The 24,192-nt window shown below is 34.1% G+C and overlaps 1 protein-coding gene across 1 annotated transcript in view; it reads right to left on the bottom strand.

The window, feature by feature from the left end:
• Positions 1-24,192, bottom strand: part of LOC306886314 (ryanodine receptor 3-like) — a gene marked incomplete at its 5' end in the record, with an annotated part of 172,700 nt that overhangs the window by 55,853 nt on the left and 92,655 nt on the right. Inside the window, 19 exons of the mRNA XM_079443321.1 lie at positions 1,023-1,149; positions 1,230-1,305; positions 3,715-3,777; positions 3,953-4,099; positions 4,299-4,388; positions 6,663-6,741; positions 8,164-8,327; positions 8,976-9,116; positions 11,297-11,387; positions 12,340-12,560; positions 14,994-15,163; positions 16,330-16,450; positions 17,553-17,661; positions 17,821-18,007; positions 18,541-18,676; positions 18,894-18,997; positions 20,143-20,275; positions 21,766-21,880; positions 23,303-23,576. Coding sequence (XP_079299447.1) covers positions 1,023-1,149; positions 1,230-1,305; positions 3,715-3,777; positions 3,953-4,099; positions 4,299-4,388; positions 6,663-6,741; positions 8,164-8,327; positions 8,976-9,116; positions 11,297-11,387; positions 12,340-12,560; positions 14,994-15,163; positions 16,330-16,450; positions 17,553-17,661; positions 17,821-18,007; positions 18,541-18,676; positions 18,894-18,997; positions 20,143-20,275; positions 21,766-21,880; positions 23,303-23,576 — 2,548 coding nt within the window. The remainder of the gene's footprint in view (positions 1-1,022; positions 1,150-1,229; positions 1,306-3,714; positions 3,778-3,952; positions 4,100-4,298; positions 4,389-6,662; positions 6,742-8,163; positions 8,328-8,975; positions 9,117-11,296; positions 11,388-12,339; positions 12,561-14,993; positions 15,164-16,329; positions 16,451-17,552; positions 17,662-17,820; positions 18,008-18,540; positions 18,677-18,893; positions 18,998-20,142; positions 20,276-21,765; positions 21,881-23,302; positions 23,577-24,192) is intronic.

Raw genomic sequence — 24,192 nt, 5'->3', positions numbered from 1 at the left:
ATGTTTTCATATTTGCGATGTATTTGGATGCTAAAATATTATTATTTATGAAATACCGTGAGCGGGCATTTCACGCGTTGGACGCGTTAGCGCCACATTTGCAATATAGGCTGTAGCCTAGTACTTGAATTTGTGATTGGTTGACATCAAATTTCAAATATTAAATGGAACGATAAAATAACGTTATTAACCGGTTAATGGCCATTTAAAATTTTTGATTCTGTTCGGAACTATAAAATTTGATTTCGTTTCTGGTTCTGTCAAAATTTCGTTTGTTTCCGTTTTCTTTGTCGTTCCTTGAACCAGTTCAGAGCCCTGCTTTTACCATAGACCTAATAAAAGCATGGTTAATTTTCCTTAGGACAAAACATGACATATGATAATGAAAAAACTTGTTCAGTTTTAAGATTTTTCTGTGAAGATATAGTCAAGATGTAGCTATTATTGTACTGATTTTGACATTTAGGCAAGATAAAACAATAACATATGGCCCTAATGTAATGCTTATATTTTTCTAAAGTATATGTATACTATGTGCAAAGAAATTACAATGAGGTGGTTGTTTTGCAACAAGGTGAAGACGTGTTGACGAAAAAGTGACAAGAAAATTAGTGGAAAAAGTAAACACACACGAGAGACAGTGAGATGTCAGGGGAAAATGAAGAGACTAAAAAGGAAAATTGAAGTTCAAGAGATAAACTTTAATTATTTTGCACGGCCCCAGCCTAGGGATTTAAACTTTTTTAATGTGATGATGATGGCCATACAAAAAATATTGTTGTCCATGGTTTAAAAATGTGTGGGTGTATGGGATGGCCTGGATGAGTGTGAGATTTCCTGGCCTAAAATTGTGTCCCAGTCCAGCCCTGAGTGCTGGTATCGGTATCGGCCGATAATTAGAATTTTTGGTATCGGATCTATTCTGAAAAAGTGGTATCGGTGCATCTCTAATAGATATCTTTCTAGTTATCGTTCTTGGTGTGAAGAGGGATTTAGGCTCATGCGTGTGAAAGCACACACACCTGCTGATGGCGTATCCGTTGATCTGCAGGAAGCGGAAGAGATCTTGCGCTCGCTCGCGGTCTTTGGTCTTCTCTTTGGCCGTGAGCGTGTCATAAGGCACCAGCAGTGGATGAGCTCCTCCTGCAGCTGAGAGAACATATAACACATCACAACACACGTGATCCTCACAACACACTCAAGGAGAGCTCGAGACCAGAGAAACAAACCTCTGCTGCCCAGATCACTCTTCTTCTTCTTGGCCCAGATGTTGTGATAGTTCTCAGCCACGGCCTCAACCATCGACTGGAGCACAGAAGACAAAAAAAGACTCCAAATTGCCATAGAAAGTCCAGAACACACACTAAATCAATATCATGCCTTATTGAGACAATAATCAATGTATGAAATGATTCATAAACCTACAAACACAAAACAGTAAGAGGGTAAAACTTTACAATACGCTTTCACATGTTAGCATTATTTTTTGTTAACGATACAGCTGTTGAATGTTAATTTCAACATGAATGCATTTTTCAAATCAAAGCTTGTATCTGGTAACATTAGTTAAATGTTTATAATTTTGCAAAATATTAACAAAGCTATAAATGCTATAAAAATACAAATAATATAAATTAATGTTAACACATTCAACCTTACTAATTTCAATATTACTGCATAAAAAAATTATTTATTTAAAAATCTGTTAGCATTAGTTACAATTGATTTTTAATTTTTTATTAACTAACGAAGATTACTAAATGCTGTAAAATATATTGTTCATTGTTAGGTGATGCATAAATTGATATCAACAAATAAAACCTTATATTAATTTAATGTATTTTTTAAATCAAAAGATGCATCTGGTAGCATCAGTTACAATTATTTATTATTTGTTATTAACAATAACAAACATTAATAAATGCTGTAAAAATATACTGCTCGTTTTTAGTTAATGCATAAATTAAATATATATAAATTTCAATTTCATTATCTCATATAAATATGGTTACAATTGTTTATTCCTTTTTATTAAATGAGATTTTCAGATTAATAAATGCTGTACAAAAATATATTGTTTAAAATTATTTATTGCATGAATTAAGGTTAAATACAACCTTTTTAATTTCAACATGAATTAATGCATCAATTAAAGATGAATAAATTAAGCAAAAATGTATTGCTTATAGTTAGGTAATGCACAAACTAATATTAACAAATAAGACCTTTTTAATTTCAAAATTTATTAATGCATTTTTTTTTAATCAAAAGTTATATCTTGTAACATTAGTTACAATTATTAATAATTTTTTATTAACTAGTAGTATTATTATTATTTATCCAAAGCGACTTACAAATGAGGACAACAGAAGCAATTACTAAAGATGGCAAAAATGTATTGCAATGCATTGCTTTGATTTAGGGATGTAACGGTATGAAAATTTCTAATCACGATTATAGTGACCAAAATTATCACGGTTATCAGTATTATCACGGTATTGTTAAAATGTGCTGGAGATGTTCAAAAAGTACCGAAACATAAATCACTTCACCAAGTTTCATACTTAAAAATCAACAAACAGCAAATAAAATGACTTTTTGTTTGCATAATCACTAAAACAATAACATTACCAATGAGGTCTGGATTTTAAATGACAATTTGACTGACAACAGTTTAATAGCATGTTCAAATAAATCATGTAAATGTTCAAATAAAGCTTTGAAAAAGTTTAACATAAGGTAGACCACACATTTCAGCCTTTAAAGAAAAGAGTTAAATTAAAATGATAATTAATAAATGATTATATGTATTTTACCTGCTCCATAAATAATTCTATATAGCATATCTGAATTGTTTAAATGTACATAAGTTTGTTTTTCATCAACCGGTTAAAATTTACAGCAGGTCATGCAAATTTGGTCAATTTTTTGGCCAGACAGAAACTGCACACAGACTGAATGTAAATAAGTGTCTGTAAATCCACTCTCTGGCAGCAGGTGGCGCTTTATACGGAAAAGCTGAATTACAGCTGATTCCTGTGAACTCCGCGAACACTTCCTTTAGGTATTACATGGAGCGAAGATGAGAACAAAATGCCATCAAATCGTTTCTGAAGACAGTCCGAACCTTCAGAGGTACATTCATATAATTAATTCATTGATATATTAATTTGTATAATTCCCTTAGCACTCTTTTAAAACCTCCCAGCTTTTCCGCCCTATTTTCACTCAGAACGAAACTACTGTGCTGCTGTGCGCTCGTGAGACTGTTACTGAAAACTCTGCTTTATGCCGGACAGTATTTATTTATCGCGAGTTGTTTAAATCACGGTAATCGAATACGGTTTTAATGATAATTAAAATATGAAACGGTAATACTAACCGCGGGGAATTTTATCATGATTTATCGTCAAACCGGTAATCGTTACATCCCTACTTTGATTTATTGATTCATTACTAGGCAATACAGGTTATATTTATTACCATATCCGCTTCACATGCCAGATCCAGATTCAATTTTCAACAATATAATAAAAAATAAAGTTTTATAAAATTCAACTTATACAAAAAAGGCAAGATTCTATATAAGTTTCTTTAAATGTTCTCGTGAAAAAAAAATTGTAAAATCCTCAAAAGTTTGTCCAGACAAGAATCATTGCCTCATAACATTAGCTAATGCATAAATTAATGTTATCAGACTTTGCTATACATCACCTGCAGTTCTCTGGACAGAAGGACGCTGCTCATGTCCAGCGGGTTTGGATTGAAGCCGTTCCCCTGAAAACACACAATAACAAACACTGCGTCACATCTGTGAACGTCTTCTGTGTTTATAGACTGACCTCACTGTTTAGGATCTTATTCAAGGCTGCTGGACTAAAATAATATGATTAAATCACTGCATTTACACAGTAACCAAACAAAGTGATTATACAGAGATGACAATAAGCACCTGAGAGGCCTGTGAGACGCGGTGTAGCTTCTCCATCTCTCTCTGCTGAAACATGCTCTCTCCTTCTCTGGTGCGATCGATGCTCCAGCCCATCGCTAGCATGCTCTTCAACGACTCGCGCACCATCCAACGATACGCCTCCTTCTCCTGCGGACGCAAACACTCACGCTGAGACCCAAGCATTTATTTAACCTTTATTGAATCAGGCATGTTAATTAAGAACAGGTTCTTATTTTCACTAACAGCCTGGCAGGAGAATTAATATCTGCTGAGAAACATAAAAACATATATATGACCCACAAAACCATCTGAAGTTACACATCGCATGATTCTGTCTGTTTTGTACCTTTTCCGTCAGGGATTTGTAGGATCTCAGCATCGGGTGAGTTTTGGCTTTCTCATCGATGTTTTCTCCGTGTTTCCAGCCCAGAAGCACCTGAACACAGACGAGGAACATCTCACTATCTCACTTCCGTTACACATTTACCCAGCTGACAGCGAACATTTGATCAGTTTAGTGTGTCCTCTGAAGCCACTATTCTTTAGTTTTCCAGCATTTGTGTGTATTTGAACCCTTTCCAATAATGACTGTATGATTTTGAGATCCATCTTTCCACACTGAGGACAACTGAGGGACACATACGCAGCTATTACAGAAGATTCAAACACTCACTGATGCTCCAGAAGGTTCAAATACACAAAAATGCTGGAAAACTAAAGAATTTGTGGGAGCTGAAGGATTTTTCTGAAGAACAGCAGGCAGTTTAACTGTTCAGGACAAACAACTCATGAACAACTATCACTAAACAACAACAAAAACACAGCTTTGGATCGTTCAGGTAACAACACAGTATTAAGAATCAAGGGTATGTAAACTTTTGAACGGGGTCATTTTTATAAATTCAATTATTATTTTCTATATGTAAACATCTTTTATGTGAAATATCTTATTCAGGTCAGTACTAAATAAACAATAACATGCATTTTGTATGATCCCTCTTATTTTGGTAAAATAATTTACATTTTGCAGATTCTGAAAGGTGTATGTAAAGTTCTGACTTCCACTGTATATGACTAGGGCTGAGTATCGAGTTCGATACTTTTTAGGGACCGACCGAATTGCCTCGATACCATCGAGTATAATGTCGTTCGGTACGAAATTTGGAACCCCTGGGGGGTTAATCTCATAAACGTCAGAGAGCCAAGCCTGCAGCACTAGGTGTGTTCGACTAGAAGCGGCGGCACGCAGATTGAGCGATTCGAAAGCGTACGGAGCAGTCTGCTCTCTATATCGCACGGTTTTGTTTACTACACACAGACTGAAAAACGCGTGATGCTCGCGGTGATTTCAGCGCCTGCGTCTCACTAAATGAGGATGAAGATATATTACTACTGTTCAGCAGAATGTACATACTGCTACTACTAAGATACTATTAAAACTTTATATTTTTAAGTAATGATCACACAACATTTCTTCCATGTTTTACTTTTAATAGTAAACCCCTTTTGTTTGGCAAAATAAATAAAGTTTGATTTTCAATCATTTAAAGATTTATTGTGCTCAGGCAGAATCATAATTTCTATTAATTGAATCTAGGTTGTTAAAAACTTCAAGAAATTGAAAATCTTTATCCACTTTCATAAGTGAGTGCTTTCTTTTCTTTCACCATGTTTTATTGTTATTAAATTCTGTGTTGTAGTATGTCTAATTATTTGAAGGCAAAAAAACAACTTAGTTTATTCAAATTTATTCTTAAAATAGTCTTATGAAATGTTTTCATTTTGCTCAGAAATTCTGTGTTCTGTATCTGGTTTTCAATGAAGGCATAAAACAGAAAGCTTATTTATTCAGCTTTCAGATGATGTATAAATCTTAATTTCAAAAATTGTACCCTTATGACTGGTTTTGTGGTCCAGGGTCACATATAGGGCTGAGTATACCGATACCGATAACTTGAGTTTGATACCGGTTCCTGAACGATACTTTTTTTCGATACCAATTTTATGAAATCAGTTTTAACAAGATTACATTATCTCAAAAAACTTTGGTTTTATTTTTTCAGCTTGTTGACATGTATACAGACTCAAAGCCTCATCTCCTGAGCCACTGCACAAAGGAACAAAATATATCCAACACAATAAATCAGTGCAAATAGTTTTAATAAAGCTCAAATAGTTTTCAGTTTACACTATTAATGTATGGTTTGTTAGGATAGGACAATATTTGGCACAAATATTAAGATTATTGAACTATTTGAAAAAAAAAAACTCCTTTAAAGTTGTTCAAATGAAGTTCTTAGCAATGCATATTACTAATCAAAAATGAAGTTTTGATATATTTATGGTAGGAAATGTACTAAATATCTTCATGGAACATGATCTTAATATCCTAATGATTTTTGTCATAAAAGAGAAATGTATAATTTTGATCCATACAATGTATTGTTGTCTATTGCTATGCTACTCATGACTGCTTTTGTGCTCCAGGGACACATTTAATATAGAAACATAAGCATATTTTTCTTAAATACATGTATGCATGTGTGCATTTATATATACATAATAAATATACACAGTACACGCACATATTTTATGTGAACAAAAACTTATTTTGGATGTGATTAATCTCGATTAATCTTTTGTCATCACTAGTATTTAATGATTCTTTCGCTGTTGAGTCCAGCAGCTGATGTGGGTTCATTTCTCTCACCTTCTCAGCAGCCCATTTCTCATGGGAATGTTCAGCGTATTTGTTTGCGATGCACTCCAGCTTCTCCGGCAGGCAGATGCTGCGAGAGGAAAACCAGAACGGCAATCAGTTCATCTCAGACTGACACACACGAGACGTGTTTCAGTCCATACATCAGATTAGGGCTGGGCAATATGGCCAAACATATCATCATACGATATTAATATTATCATGATATTCATTAGTGGGGAAAAGTAATGCTTTCCACATGTTTGTTAGAGCTTGAGAATGAATGTGAATAGAACTTGTTTGTTCACAATTAAACTCCTTTTAAATGTTTTAAAAGTTTGGAAGTGTTTATTTATTTATTTTACAAATTGTGACTTTGTTTTTATTTATTTTCAATTATTTTTGAAAGTGGAAATGTGACAAATTGAAAAATGACAGTAGACGTGACAGTACAGAAAAACAAACAAACATCAATAGTAACAACAACAAAAAGTAAATACCAAAAACAAAGACAGATATATGAATAAACATGTAGTGCAAACATTTTCCACAGCCTTTCAATACATGAGAGAGAGAGACAGAGAAAAAAAGGTAATAATAATTATATTAACGTACAGTTGTGATATATAACTATAATATAAACTACTTTTAATTTAGGGTCACATTAACTGCATTTTTATTTTCCCCTAAATTCTGTTTTCCACTTAATTTCTTTTTCTGGGTTGTGTGCTTGATGATTTAATCAGTGTTGGGTGTAATGCATTACTAAGCAATTAATAACTGTAATTTAATTACTTTTCCCTTGAAAAAGTAAAGTAAGGGATTACTCTTAATTTTTCTGCAATTTAATTAGTTACTTCTGATGTAACTGCATTAAACACTGTAGAGACTATAAAACAATTCTATATAAAACAGTGGATTTAACATCAAAATGTAACAGCTAATGTTAAAATGTATATTTTTAATGTAACCTTCACCCCTTTAAATACTTTGGTCAGTTCAAGAATAATTTATGCAGTTTTATATTATTTATTTGAAAGAATTAATTTCATGCCTTGTATTGCTCGACTTAATTAGTAATAATTAAAGCAATACTTTTTATAGAGAGTAATCTAATTACACTGTTTTAAGATGTTAATTCAACTAGTAATTAATTACTTTTTTAGAGCAAATTACCAACACTAGATTTAATGCGAATTCATCATCAAAATAGAGTCTAATTAAATTAATTAATTTAACAAAAAAAGTAACAATTTAATCAATCTTTTAAAATGGAAATTAAATGGAAATATAACAATTTACTACAAAATATTGCATTTATATTTTTTGTTGAATAAGACGCAGTACAACAGAACTGTTTCAATTAAATCATGGATGAAAAAATATCCTGGCTCTGTGACATTATATATAAAATCTATAAAATATCCAGAGCTATAAACATAAATTTAATCACAATCTCATTATGATATGGATTACTGCCCAGCCCTGGATCAAAATGAGTTTTGAGACGTACTTGGCTGTGTTTATGGGTCTGGGGTCGAAGTTTCCCTGCGTGTCGACAGACACCTGTTTCTCCAGCGTGGTGCTGAGCGTAGAGTCGATGTAGTCCGGAGGTAGAGCTCCGGCGATGGCGCTCAGACACGGCATGGCCATCTTAAACAGATCCTGCTCGTACTTCTGCATTCACAATCATTCAGAGAGTCAAAGACAGAAGATCAGTGCTCAAAAGCTTGGGGTCGGTAAGATTTGTTAATGTTTGTGAAATAAGTCTTTTCTGCTCACCAAGGCAGCATTCACTTGAACAACATAAATGCAGTAAATACAGTAAAAATAGTGAAACACTTTTACAAATCTAAAATAGCTGTTTTCTATGTGAATATGTGTTAAACTATAATTTATTTCTGTGATCTGCAGCTGTATTTTCAGCATCATTACTCCAGTCTTCAGTGTCACATGATCTTCAGAAATCATTATAATATACTGATTTACTGATCAGGAAACTAGTTATTTCTAGTAATTCCAGTCTAAAATATTCTATCGGCTACAAATTGAGAATTTTCATTTTATCCAATAAATTTCATTTTTATCCAATAAATCATGAAAAACTGAAAAAGTCATGGAAATGAATCATGGCATTTTTATAATGAATAAATTTTTTTATAGCTATTTCTCAATCTGAAAAATTTAAGTCTTAATTAAAATTAAAGATTTAAAAAAAAAAATTATTTGATCAAAAATACTGTAAAAACAGTAAAAAATAATTATAATTTAAAATAACTTGTGTGAATATATTGCTCAAATGTAATTTATTGCTGATCTCTTCACCTTCTGAGAAAGAGAGTCAAAGATTCCCCAGAAGATCTTCTTAGTGAGCAGCAGCTCCTCCTCAGACGCCTGACCATAACTCCCCCATCCGGATGGCAGACAGTAATACTTCCAGTTCTGCTCATAATGATTTGTCAACAGCTGCGAAACACATGATCATGTGGCATTCAGTGAATTAAAAAACACTTGATCTGTGTGTCATCAACTAATGAGCTTCACAGAAACATTGTCTATTTAAATATGAATTACACGACAGTGCATGTTTTCATGACGAGCAACGAGACAAACTACATTAACGAGTCATTAATGGACACTAGATGAGTCAGATGATGAACATCTGCAGCTGTTATTTTGACTATAATGATGACTACAGAAATAACTATACCGATAACATAACAAAAATTACCGCAACGACTATAGCGTTATCTAAAAACTATAGCAATACACTATAGCAATAACTCTAATAACTATACTGATAATTACAGCGATAACTATTGCGATAACTATAATGAAAACTATAGCAATAACTGTAACAATAACCATATCGATAATTACAGTGATGACTATTGCGATAACTATAATGATAACTATAGCAATAACTGTAACAATAACTATACCGATAATTACAGTGATGACTATTGCGATAACTATGATAACTATAGCAATAACTGTAACAATAACCATACCGATAATTACAGTGATGACTATTGCGATAACTATGATAACTATAGCAATAACTGTAACAATAACCATATAAAAAATTACAGCGATGACTATTGCAATAACTATGATAACTATAGCAATAACTGTAACAATAACTATACCGATAATTACAGCGATGACTATTGCAATAACTATAATGATAACTATAGCAATAACTGTAACAATAACCATATCAAAAATTACAGCGATGACTATTGCAATAACTATGATAACTATAGCAATAACTGTAACAATAACTATACCGATAATTACAGCGATGACTATTGCAATAACTATAATGATAACTATAGCAATAACTGTAACAATAACCATATCAAAAATTACAGCGATGACTATTGCAATAACTATGACAACAATAGAAATAACTATAATGGGAAGTATAATGATAACTATAACAATAATGCAGAGGTTGCATTAACCAGAAATTCTCCGTCATTGACAGAATTTTAGCAGTGACGGAAAAATCTGAAGGCTGTCCGTCACTTTGGCAGATTACACCGAGGGTGATCTATTGTAATTTATAACTGTAATTACTAGGCCTGTCCAGTTAGTGGCGAGTGTGCTCCAGTGAGGCAGCAGAGCACGCGATCGTCTCCAGAACAAAAATAAAAGTCTTTTGCTATGTCTTTGATTACGCACAGGCGAGTATTAGTAAAGCGAATCGCTTGATCTGAGGTGTCTACAGCGATCTATCACGCCACATTAAAGAGTGCCAAAACGGTATTTGTTGCTTGAATTTCCTAATAAAATGGACAGAATTTGAAATCTGAGACTGTATTTCATATCATATGCCTATTGCCTACTGTGCATTCATCAAATGAAAACAGCATCGGTTGTTTGTTTTTTACCCAGCACTTTTTATAGTGTCCTCTGCTGTCACTGCGGTGTTGAACATGAAAAGTGACGCAGTCTCTGTTCATCTCTATGCTCGTCCTTTAGGTTCATTATTAAAAAATGAAAACGTGAACAAAAATAAAAACTATTAAATGGGTTATTATAATTCAAATATGAAAATTAAAATGACGGGTAATAATAAATTATGACAGAATTTTTACGACCCTGTCCGTCAAAATGACGGGCAAAATTAAAGTCTAACGCAACCTCTGCAATAATGATAAAAAAATAAAATAAAAAAAAGTTCTGAAAGTGATTCCATATAAATAGTTCTCATATAAAAACACTTGACCTGTGTGTCATCAACTAATAATCTTCACAGAAACATCCTCTATTTAAATACTATTTAAATATGAATTACATGCATGTTTTCATGATGAGCAACGAGACAAACAACATTAACGAGTAATTAATGGACACTAGATGAGTCAGATGATGAACATCTGCAGCAAAAGAGCCCTAAACAAGAGCATCGATGCATAAAAACACCCACTGCTGATGAGAGAGGGGCGTGGTTAAGAAAAGGGGAGGATTCAGAGTCCAGAATAACATGAATGTGGGAGTGGCTCAAACAGAAGGGGCAGAGTCAAGCTACAGAATAATGGAAGGAAAAATCTGTGATGCAGTGAAAAAAACTCTTCTTCTGTCAGAGTATATGAACACAATCTCTGTCACGTAATCTGAGGCGTGTGAGCGCTGTTTACCTTCAGAGGCATCTTACAGTATTCAGACAACAACGGTACGTCAAACACCAGCCGGCGCAGCAGATGCTGGAGCATGGAGGGCCTGAGGTATCTGAACACAACACAAAACGAGTTCATAGCGATAGCGATGACTATAACAATAATTATACTGATAATTACAGCGATGACTATAGTGATGACTACAGCAATAACTATAATGATAACTATAGTAATAATTATACTGATAATTACAGCGATGACTATAGTGACAACTATAATGATAACTATAACAATAACTATACCGATAATTACAGTGATGACTATAACGATAACTATGATAGCTATAACAATAATTACACTGATAATTACAGCGATGACTATAGTGATATAATGATAACTAAAGCAATAACTATACCGATAATTACAGCAATGACTATAGCAATAACTATAATGATAACTATTATGATAGCTGTACCGATAACTAAAGCGATAACTATAACAATAATTATACAGATAATTACAGCAATGACTATGGTGATAACTATGATGACTACAGCAATAACTATAATGATAGCTATACCAATAACTATAGCGATAACTATAACAATAATTATACTGATAATTACAGTGATAACTATAACGATAATTATAATTATAATGATAGCTATACCGATAATTACATCAATGACTACAATGATAAAAATAACAATAATTACAGCAATGACTATAGCGATAACTATAGCAATAACTGCACCAATAACTATACCGATAATTACAGCGGTGACTCTTGTGATAACTATAATGATAACTATAGCAATAACTATAACGGGAAGTAAAATGATAACTATAACAATAATGATAAAATCTATAATGGAAAAAAAACATTTTGAAAGTGATTCCAATGATATCATTCCTCTGTGTCGTTATTGTTATAGTTGAGGTGTGAACGATTATTAAAAGTGCATGATAAGAAGTGATCCTCTTTGTTGTGAAGGGGCCTTAAGTTCATTCAAGTGCAGTTGATCAGAGCTCGTTACTGTATGATAATGAGCAGCTGTTCTTACTTGCAGATGGCCAGCAGACACTCCTCGATGGCGTCTCGCTGGGCTTTGGTGAGCGAGCAGCCCTTGGACAGGCGGTAGATGGTGTAGAGCGTGGAGTCGATGAGAGCGGCGTGATGCTCTGTCCCGGAGAAGTGAGGAGCGCAGCGGGTCAGCAGAGGCAGCACGGCCGAACCGATGTACCTGTTCATAGCCAGAGCCGTTTCTGTGGTACGCAAAGACTCCTGGGAATGAACACAACACCACAGAGATATGAAAAGGACTCATACGGTAAATGATTAAATCACATCTGAAGTGTTTGAATCAGTTTTGGTCATTTTTAGTGCATGTCTGAAGTCAGTTCATACAGCTGTAGAGAATCACATTCACTACCAACCACAAACAAGCACAACACTGACTGTCTAACGTTTTGTTTGTCAAGAGTGTTTGTGCATCTTTCTTTAAAGTAAACGCGACTTGATTTGTTATTTTGTTTCAAATACAAAGCAATTTTTTTAAATGCTTGACTCTCTGGGATCTCTATTATATGTATGCATTTAGCAGATGCTTTTATCCAAAAGGACTTTTTGAAAAAAAAGGAACAAAAAAGGAACAAAAGCTATTCGTCACAATTCGACGTTTGACATTCAATCATGTCAGAAACAAGATGGTGCCTGCAAGTTTAAAAGCACACACCCACCACTTGCTTATTACAAACAAAAGAAAACGAAAAAAAAAAAATAATAAAACAAAACAAACAGAAAAACAACAAACTAAAGTGACGAAACAAAAAAACTAAATAAAAACATCAAAACAAAACAACAAACAAAACTAACCAAAACAAAAAAATGAGACAAAAAACAAAAACAACAACAAACAAAACTAAAAAAACTAAACAATGAGAAAAAACAAAAACAAAACAACGGAACAAAAAATAAGACAAACCAAAAGAATGGCAAAACAAAACAATGTAAAACAAAAATTTGAACTGAATTGATCTGAATAATGACACTAAAGCAGCTTCACAAAAGATGATAGAGCTGAAATAAAATTTCTACTTTCAGAACGGATTAATTTTCCTACATTAACACTGTTATTTTCCTGTGTATTACTGTGAAGCTGCTTTGAAACCATCTGTACTGTATAGAGTGCTATAGAAACCCTGTATCAGATTCAGGGCATGGCAGCGATCGTGTAGAACGTTTCCCAGTGTGCACGGCTAATTTAGGAGGATCAGTCAGTGATCCCTTAAACAGACAGCATTAGTGTGTTTGAGCTCAAACATGATCTTTACAGAGCAAATGCCGACACACACACACACTCAAACACACTTGTTAGCGGTCCAGTAAAGCCAGACTATGTGTTGTGTATTTGAGCTGAATCCGCAATTCTCACTAGAGTTCTCAATATAATATTGAACCGTTTGGTAAGATATCTATGGTTCAATACGCGCTTGTGAATTGCGTTTTTTGGGTTCGCGTTTAAATTTCCATCAGTATTGGCTGTGTGCTCATGATTTTACGTGCTGAGATGAGGAAACGCTTCCCTTATATTTGAAAAAGGCAACACGTCGAGCATCTTACCTTATAAAGGCTTGCAATGATAAGACTTTCTAAACCTGTTTTCCAACAAAAGAGAACATTATAACGAGTTGAGTGTTTGAGATAACTTCCTTTTGTGATCTGATGTAGCTTCTTATCACAGAATGATGCAGAACATATATTCTATACTGTAATAAAGGCTATGTCGATTAGAAATGGCTTATACTTAATCATCATGAAAATACCCGAGATGGCTTGAAGAACACAGATAAACCATATATTGTCACAGGCGAGTGTTTATATTCCTTACATTTCATCATTCTAAACATTTAACGTAATTTTTTCTTTTTATTCAGTTACAGCGATACCTATATCCATATTAATGATTTCCTGGAACGTCATCAGTTCTATTACTTCTGTGATGCATATGTGGATTTTCTGCACGACAGCACCCTCTGGTGTCAAGTATGAATGAAACACGTGTTTATAGCGCTCAATAATGGCCAATCCATCCTATTTTTGGTAAAAATCTGAAAAATAATTCTCAAAAGAAATTAAGTAGACATATAATAATACACGCTTTTTCCAGTGTACAGAAGTTTACAGGAGTTTTTTTGTTGTTAATTTTTTGAAAAAACACTGATGTGTCAAGCCATCAGAACCGAACCGTAAACCGTGGTTAAAAAACCGAGGTATGTATAGAGAATGAAAATGAAGCAGCAGCGGGTGACACTGTTTTCACGGTAATCAGATCAACACTGTAAATGAAATTCTACAAAAACCTCACCTCAGAGAAAAACAATCGAATTATCATGCACTGCGATGAATAACTTCTCTTCCCTGCAAACGATACAATGAAGAATGAATCATTGTTTAAATTAAAGGCAAAAACAAAAGATAAGCAGTTATCCGTATAAAGAATGAGAAGTAACCATGGAAACAGACAGCGTATCCTGCTAATATGCCGGCGCCTTCCCGAAATGCAATGCGGAGTGAAGAGATTGTGACGTAACTCATCATCATTCTCTATTGAACCCTGGGCTAACTGTTTTGTTGCATCCCTAGCACATACAGAGATGAAGTGATTAGTTTTTGATCATCTCACAGCCCCTTTGGGCCGAAGCGTGAAGCACTGACCGTGTCCAGTGAGGCGGCGGCTCTCAGGTCCAGCAGGAATCCCACCTCTAACAGATGCAGCAGGAAGCTCTGGTCCTCGATGCCATACACGCGCTCCAGGAACAGCACCATGGGGGCCTTGTGGTCCGGACAGAAACTGGCCGACACGTCAGGCTCCGTCACGCTGCCGTCTGACGGACAGATCACACACACTTCAGTCCTGTTCAAATCGCTCACACACGCCATCCAAACAGCCACATGCAACAGTTATTTTAGTATTGAGACACTATTATAGGCTGTTATTATTCTGGATTAGATTTTATTTGTATATTTTATTTTTTGCTTCAATATTCAAGTTTTAGTAATTTTGTTGTTTTTGTAATTTTTTTAAATAATGTTCAAACAAAAGGTGCTATCTTCTAAGTTGTGTATCAGATCCAGATGAAAATAGCTGTAAATAAAAGCTGAAATGTTCATCTCTCATCTCATATTCATCTTTAGATGTCAAACCCAAATGTTTTCAGTCTACAGCAAAAATAAAGGAATTGGCCTCACTGTCCCAATACTGTTGGAGGGCACTGTATATATATATATATATATAAATAAAACTTTTTTTTTTTTTTTTCATTTAACATATATTTTATTCAAAATATGAAAAATATTTTTTATGGTTTTATAATAACTCTGGGGCATACAGCAGGCTTCCAGTTTTTAATGAATAAACTAATTTATAATGAATACAGTCTAAAATAAAAACACTGCATTATTTAACTACAGAAATGGTTTATATAGGAATTGATTTTCCATTTGAAGGCGTCTCAGTGGATTTTGTGAGGTTTAGTGCACTTCTGGAGACAGATTTGATCCCAAACTATTTAATCCTGATCTGCAGTAGATGAGGCAGCAGAAAGCAGTATTTATCTGGGATAACCTTTCAAACTATAATACGCTATAACTATAATGGAAACCATACCATCTTTATTAACCATGGTTGCACTTTTTATTAATATTTTGAATTTGTTTGTATTTTTATATTTTCTCTTTTAATTTTAATTTTAAAGTTTTTTTGTAATTGTTATTAGTTTTTTTATGTCTATATAGTTTTTATAAAATTTTATTTCAGTTTTAGTTTGAGTTATTTTAGTACATCAAGTAAACTGAGAAATGTTGAAATATTTGATTTCAGTTAGCGTTTTCTCAAGTAATAGAAATGTTTTTCTTCCCAACTAAAGATCAATTTTTGAAAGAAAACCGCAAGAAAAAAGTCATCATGCTGCTGAATATACAGCAGAACTTGCAGAAGGATGAATTATGATGAAGCTATTTAAAACGTGAGAATTAGGAGAGTGTTTGGCACCTTTATTGACGACGGGCATCTTGAGAGGGATGCTGATGATGCCAACCAGATCCTCCGTGGGAACGAGAGAGCGAAGGATGGCACGAATCCTCAGAGCTTCACCTTTACCCTTATTGATCAGCTGAGAGAGTAGATCAATCAATCAATCAGAGTATCAGCTCACATCACGATCAATCAACATCCATGGAGGGCTGGCTGATTGTTCTCTTTTTTTTTTTTTTTTTTATTAATTTGAATGCAATGTTTTGTTAGTTTTATTTTTTTAAATCAAGGAATCACAGTTTGAATAAAAATATTAGCAAAAGTTACAATTAGACACATCGATAATATTGCAATACACAGAAAAACAATGGAAAACTGCTACTGTACGTCTGATATGTGATGTTTGATGATGATGATGACAGATTATTCACTCTAATAATCATCTATTACTGCTGTTACACTGACAGTCAGGAACAGACTTTTTGAGTCGACCTAAAACTGAATGTCTACATCTGACAAGAAATATTCCAGAAACATATAGGATGTTTAAGAAAAGTTTATTTGCCTTCATATTTCATGCACCTTTTCTGCAAAGATATTTAACAAGTCACCTATAAAAACATTACATTAAAATAAACTAATAATTCTAAAATAAACAATTTAAATAAAACAGGTAATAGAAATTTTATAAAATAAAAAAATAAAAAAAAGCAAAAAATAAAACGCTACAATAAAAGTAAAAAAAATTAATAAATGTAAAATAAAAGAAATCAAAACGAAACACTAAAGATTCATAAAAATCATAAAACTTTTACATTATAAATCTACTAAAATAAACTACAACAATGTTAAATCATTTTAAAATAAGTATCAAAATATAAGTTAATAAAAATTTATATAAATCATTCTAATATCACAAAAATAAAACGCTAAAAATAAATTATAATAAAAAAGTAAAACTAAAATAAATCATTTTAAAATAAAAACTAATCAAAATAAAACACTAAAAATGAATGAACGGGATGTTTTAACTCGAACATCATGTTTTTAGACACCTGAGACGCTGAGGCGCTGCAAAAGATTCGAGATGCGTTTCGTTAGCTCAGTGTTTAAGAGAATGTTACTTGAGTCATGTTGTAGTTAAACATCAAATAAAAACCTTGAATCTGTCAAACTTATTGAAACAAATCAAGATTTTGTTCTGCCATATCGCCGATGTTTTCCATCAGTAATCTACTCACGTGCATCTCGGGAGCACAGCGGCCCAGCAGATCGATCAGAGCCGAGTAGAAGGACAGGATGGCGTTTCCCATGTGAACCACTTCCTCTTCATCCTCGCCCTCCGTGGAGCTGCACAGAGACAGACCAAGATCAGCATCAGCAGCAGTGTGTGTGTGTGTGTGTGTGTATGTGTGTGCGTGCGTGTGAGAGTGTGTGTGCGTGCGTATATGTGTGTGTGTGTGTGTGAGAGTGTGTGTGGGTGTACGTGTGAGTGTGTGTGTGTCTTACACGTCAGAAGCGTGAGTCGGTCCGGCGCAGGGCAGATCCATGCTGGGTTTCTCTGAGATCTTGATGGCCTCCTTCATTGCCGCCAGCAGGCCGTTTCCTCCTTCTCCTCGCAGAGCGGGACCGAAACACTCGGGCCGACGAATCAGGAGCTTCACCACCACACTGGAGTTCTCCTCCACGCTCTCACCTGAGACACACACCTGACGCTCAGAATTACTCTAGAATACTGCAGAAAACCGTCTCCACCTGATGTGTTCATGACAACAAAATCAGGACTGCATAGGAACCTAAATCAATTAAAGCAAAGTAACTATTAATATAAAGAATAGTTAACTCATACATAAACACTAATAATGAAATAAAAATGTCAAATCAAAATAAAATTTAAAATCATTTAAAATAAAACACTTACTAATATTTAAAATCACAAATGTCAAATTAAAAGAAATAATTTTTTTTTAAATCCTAGTAACCTACAACTAAATACAATGTAGAAGCTAAAACTTTTCTGTAAAGCTGCTTTGCAACGATTTGTATCATGAAAAGCACTATACAAATAAACTTGAGTTGAATCGAAAAATAATAAAGTATCAATAACTGTCACCAAGAATGCGGTTATGCATCCGGACACCTGATGTTTGGGAATAATAATCTTTTGTGGCAGATCCATCGTATAAAAAAACACATCTCAGCGTTTGTCTCCAGCATTGTTTTGTTTACCGTTGACAAACACAGCGAACCGCAGGAAGGACAGGTATCGCTCGCCCTCGATAGGGTTCCAGCCGATGTCTGGATATCCCTTCATGAGCAGCATCGGACAGCTCTGCAGACCGCAGCCGGCCAGATACGTCACGACCTGAGCACACACAGATGAATGAATACATCATAACAACATGCATATGATGCAGCGTTTCACAAGCTCAGTTACATCTGAATTCATTTCTGAGATGAATGAGCAAACAGTCACTCGTTATACAAACAGAGTAACCCTGGAACTCCAGGATTCAACCACATGTTCACTACTCAGGGGACCAGATGTGAAAGGAAAGCCGTCTTATGCTGTAAACACTCACCTTGTCCAGGTCGGGCTCCTCCAGCGCCAGCGCCAGACCGTTGTTGTCCATCACCGATGAAGCCGCCACGTCTAGAGGAGTGGATCCTCTCATGGACGGAGACGCTGAGAACGCAAACACACACGTTACAATACACACGACTATACGTGAACATCTTTAATTCAGTCATAAAAATGACAAATTCAAATAAATAAAAGAAAAGAAAATGTCATTTAAAATAAAAACACTTAGCAACAATTAATTAAATGTCAAATAAAATAAAATAAATAATTTAAAAATAAAAACAATAAAAATAAAACACTTAGCAACAATGAATTAAATGTCAAATAAAATAAATAATTTTTAAATAAAAACAATCAAAAAGCACCTACTAATAATTAAATCATACAAAATAAAAAATTTTATTAAATAAATGAAAACACTTTCTAATTAAATCATAAAAATGTCAAATTAAAATGAAAATTTTAAATAAAAACAAATAATCAAAATAAAACACTTGCTAATACTGAATTAAATAATAAAAATGTAAAATTAAAATGAATATTTGTAAATAAAATCTAAAACATTTATCAATATTTTTAAATAAAAACTTAAAATAAACAGTTTTAAAATAAAATCTAAATAAAACTTAATTAAATTATAAAAATGTCAAATTAAAATAAATCATTTTAAAATAAAACACGTAATATATAAATCATAAGTCAAATAAATAAAACTATTTAAAAAGCACTTACGAATAATTAAATTATTATGTCAAATTAAAATAATTCTAAAATAAAAAAAAAATTATAAACATTTACTAATAAATAAATAAATCAAAGCTGTCCAATTAAATCAAATATCTGTAAGTAAAAACAACCAAAATAAAACAGTTACTAAAAATATGTTTACTGTATTTGTTTATTTGTCTGCATGTGACCATTAACTGACATCAGAGAACCACCAACATGAATGTGTTGTTAAATTATTGAAATATTAACTGATCTCAAAGGGGTTCAGCTGATGAGAACACTTGTTCAAAATCATAAAGTAAGGAAAGAGAATGGAGTTCTGATTGAACACACACACACACGCACGCACACGCACACACACACACACACAGACACACACACTCTCTCTCTCTCACACACACACTCTCACACACACACACCAGCAGAGGGCAGTATGGACCGCAGCCAACACACGATCATCAGTTCATTCATCTCTTCTGAGGGTTTTCTCTCTCTGTATTCGAGGCGTCTGCACTCACCCAGTCCCACGCTGCTGTTCTCCAGCAGGTAGCTCAGGTGATCAAACATGGCCTTCTGATTCTGACGGCTGATGCGACAGAAGTAGCAGAGGAAGCGGCAGCAGCTCGCCACCATCTTCGGAAACGCGATTTCCTGTTCCAGAAGGAAACATATTCAGGATTGGTTCAGTGTGAATGCAGAGCAGAGCTCATGAGTGTGTGTCATTGATCTGCTGTCTGTGTGTGTGTGTGTGTGTGTGTGTGTGTGTGTGTGTGTGTGTGTGTGTGTGTGTGTTTGGATCAATACTGGACAGCAGAGGCTCAGGCTTATTAAAACACTGCAGGACGTCAGAGAGAACAGAAACGCCATCAGTGTGTGTTACTGCAAACAAACACACACACATTACAGAGGACAGTATGGAAATATGGAGCTCATCTGTGTTGCAGACATAATCATGTTAACATTTAATGTAGCAAACAACTCTATGAATCATTTAACTTGTGTACTTTATACTTTCACATATTTTTTGTTTATATTTATATTTAATAAAAAGAAAAAAGAAGAAAAATATATAATTTTTATTTTCTTTTTATGTGTGTGTTATATATATATATATTAGTGCTGTCAAGTGATTAATCACATCCAAAATAATAGTTTTTTTTTTACATAATACATGTGTGTGTGATGTGTATATTTATTATGTACATATAAATACACACACATGCATGTATACATTTCAGAAAAAATATGTTATGCTTAAATATTAAATATATTTATATATATATAATATAAATTATATTAATATAAATATAGACGTAAATACATGTAAATATTTTCAAAATATATACTGTGTGTGTATTTATATATACACATAATAAATATACACAGAACACATGTAAACAAAAACTTTTATTTTGGATGTGATTAATCGCAATTAATCGTTTGACAGCACTAATATATATATACAGTGTATATATATATATATATATATATAGAGAGAGAGAGAGAGAGAGAGAGAGAGAGAGAGAGAGTATGATTGTGATACTATTATAGTTTTTATTAATATTATGAATCAGTTTTTATCTTTATATTTTTTGTCTTCATTTTAATTTAAGTTCAAGCTTTAGTAATTTTATTGTTTTGTCATTTTTACTTTTTTGTTTTACGCTTTTTTAATCAAACACTTGAAGGACTAATGAACTGCTTCTTTGAATGAATCGGTCAAAAAGACTCGCTAGTTATTCTGAATCAGTCTAATGAATCGCTCCAGAGCAGTGGCCCTTAACCAAAAGAGACATACAATTATTCAATTATATTTTAAAATAAATGTAACGCAGTTCAAATGCTTAAAACAAAAACAAGATGCAAACTGAAATCATATTTCTTTTTCCCCTTCAACTGTGTTTAGCGTTTGTGTTGTGTTTAGACATCTTGAATCTTTTAGAATCACAGCTTTTGTGCTGCAGGGACACATATATTTCTGTGAAGCTGCTCTGAAACGATCAGTATCATATAAAGCGCTATATAAATAAATGTGACTTGACTTGGAGTTATTAATTGATGATGTGGTGATATTGAGGATTATGAACGCGGTGAGGTTTTTTTCAATCTTGAGAAGTTGCTGAAGTTTGTGTCAAACACACCTGAGACTTTCCTCCTCCCAAGACGTTCACCATCACCTCCATGACGGTCTCGTGCATCCCCAGAACACGCATCAGGTTAGGATGCTGGTAGAAGACCTTATTATTCATGATGTCCCTGAGACACACACACACACACACACACAGACACACACACACACAGACACACAGACACAGACACATCAGATTCACGCTGTTAAGCACACTCATCTGGAGCTGCTCCTGTTCTCTGAATCAAGAAGAATGTTTCTGAAAGAAGCGTCTTCTCACCAAAGCTGCATTAATTTGACCAAAAATACAGTAAACACAGTGAAATATTATTACAATTTAAAATAGCTGTTTTCTATGTGAATATGTGTTAAACTGTAATTTATTTCTGTGATCTGCAGCTGTATTTTCAGCATCATTTCTCCAGTCTTCAGTGTCACATGATCTTCAGAAATCATAATAATATACTGATTTACTGCTCAACAAACATTTCTGATTATTATCAATGTTGAACACAGTTGTGCTGCAGACATTTTTGCAGAAACTGTGATACATTTTATTTTTCAGGATTCACAGATGAATAGAAAGTTCAGAAGAACAGCATTTATTTGAAATAGAAACCTTTTGTGACATTATAAATGTCTTAATTAAATGTGACCCTGGAGCACAAAACCAGTCATAAATGTCAATTTTTCGAAATTGAGATTTATACATCATCTGAGGCTGAATAAATAATCTCTCCATTGATGTATGGTTTCTTATGATAGGACAATATTTGTCTGAGATACAACTATTAGAAAATCTGAGGGAGCAAAAAAATCTAAATATTGAGAAAATCTCCTTTAAAGTTGTTCAAATGAAGTTGATTAACGCATACCTGTTGCCACTGCCAGACAATAAACCTGACGACAGCTGTGGTGAAACGAGATAAAACTGGACAGAAACGATCTCAAAAATGCTGGTGTTTGGCACACTTCTCATCAGAAAAGGTTCAATAAAGTATTGTCTTTTGTTGTTCTGGGCTTTTCTTATGCATCTCATATGTCGATGAAATAATGTCTGTGTGCATGCGTGTAAAACAACAAACTGACGATTTATATGCTGAATAATATGTAATTGTATATACATTGTTGTGATTAATTGTGGCTATAATAATAATGTAGCTGTAAAAATAGTTGCCTGCTGAAATGTAAATATATACACATCCATGAGTAGATAGACACTGTGAGTTTGTCTTAACTATATAGATGTGAGTCTATCCTGTCAGATCCTCCATCCTTTGAGGAAAGCGGCCAATCTGGTTTCATCCCTTAAAGTTAACTTTTTCAAATAATAATGGCGGTCCTGGACAGTGCATCTGTTCCTTACATATGCAGATAAAATCTGAATTTCTCCAGTTATTATTAAAAAACAAGCTAAACAGACTTCATAGCTAGCGTTAGTGAAGCGGTCAGGGGGTCTTTCTGCCACCACCTAAGCTCCGCCCACAGAAAAACCTCACAATGTGTACTAACAGAGAAAGGGTCTATTGTTGTGTTGAGCTCGTCCTCACCCGAGGCCGTGGATCATCAGCTGCTCCTCCTCCTTCCCCATACGGACGCTGAGCAGCGAGCGGATCTGGCCCAGAGACGCCAGCAGGTGAATGGTGTCGTGGACGGAGGCGGCGCTGATGGTGTAGGTCTTCCTCATGGCTCGGAGCAGCTCTCCGATGCTGTCATACTGTCGTCTCAGCAGACTGAACATCAGACGAACCAGCTCTGGATCCTGGATGTGCGTCTCCTGAGCCCAGCTCACCATCGTCTGAGAGATCAGCTCCTTCAGATTTGCTTCACACACACGAGAAGAATTAATGCATTCATTTAGTGCATTTAACGCAGCACTGTTCCACTGATGCAGTGTCTGATGATCATGATGCAGGTCGACTGACTGTGTGATGGAGTCTATTAGAATGCAGTTATACGAGCACAAAATAAAAAATCACCTTCTTGTATCATATGATATAATTCAGCATTATCACATCAGCAAGAGCACTGCTTTTCCTCAATATATGCACCATTGATTTACACAGCAGTTCAAAAAACAAGTTCATATCGTTACATTTTAAGACTGTCCTTCTCCAAAAAACGACCCTATAGGTCATTTGTGCAAGCACTTTATTACGATCTATATTTACGTTTTAAAATTAAACAGCCTCTAGCGGGCGTAAAAATAATGATAGTGTCGTGTTGTGCCTGTCGTCATGACGTACGACTGTCATTAACAATCAAAATGCGTGTTCATTTAAATGCAATGGGCCTCATTCATGAAACATTCGTAAACATAGGAGTAAATTCGGAGTAATTTGCACGTAAAACGGACCTTCCTGAAAACTCTCCTCTGGATTCACAAACGCTTTGTAAACATCTGATTGGATAGCAAAACATGCGTATGTTAATGAATTCT

Source organism: Barbus barbus (assembly GCF_936440315.1).
Source record: "Barbus barbus genome assembly, chromosome: 20".
NCBI classification, from domain to species: domain Eukaryota; kingdom Metazoa; phylum Chordata; class Actinopteri; order Cypriniformes; family Cyprinidae; genus Barbus; species Barbus barbus.
Note: the sequence above shows the minus strand (reverse complement) of the source record. Positions and strands in the feature narration are given on the sequence as shown.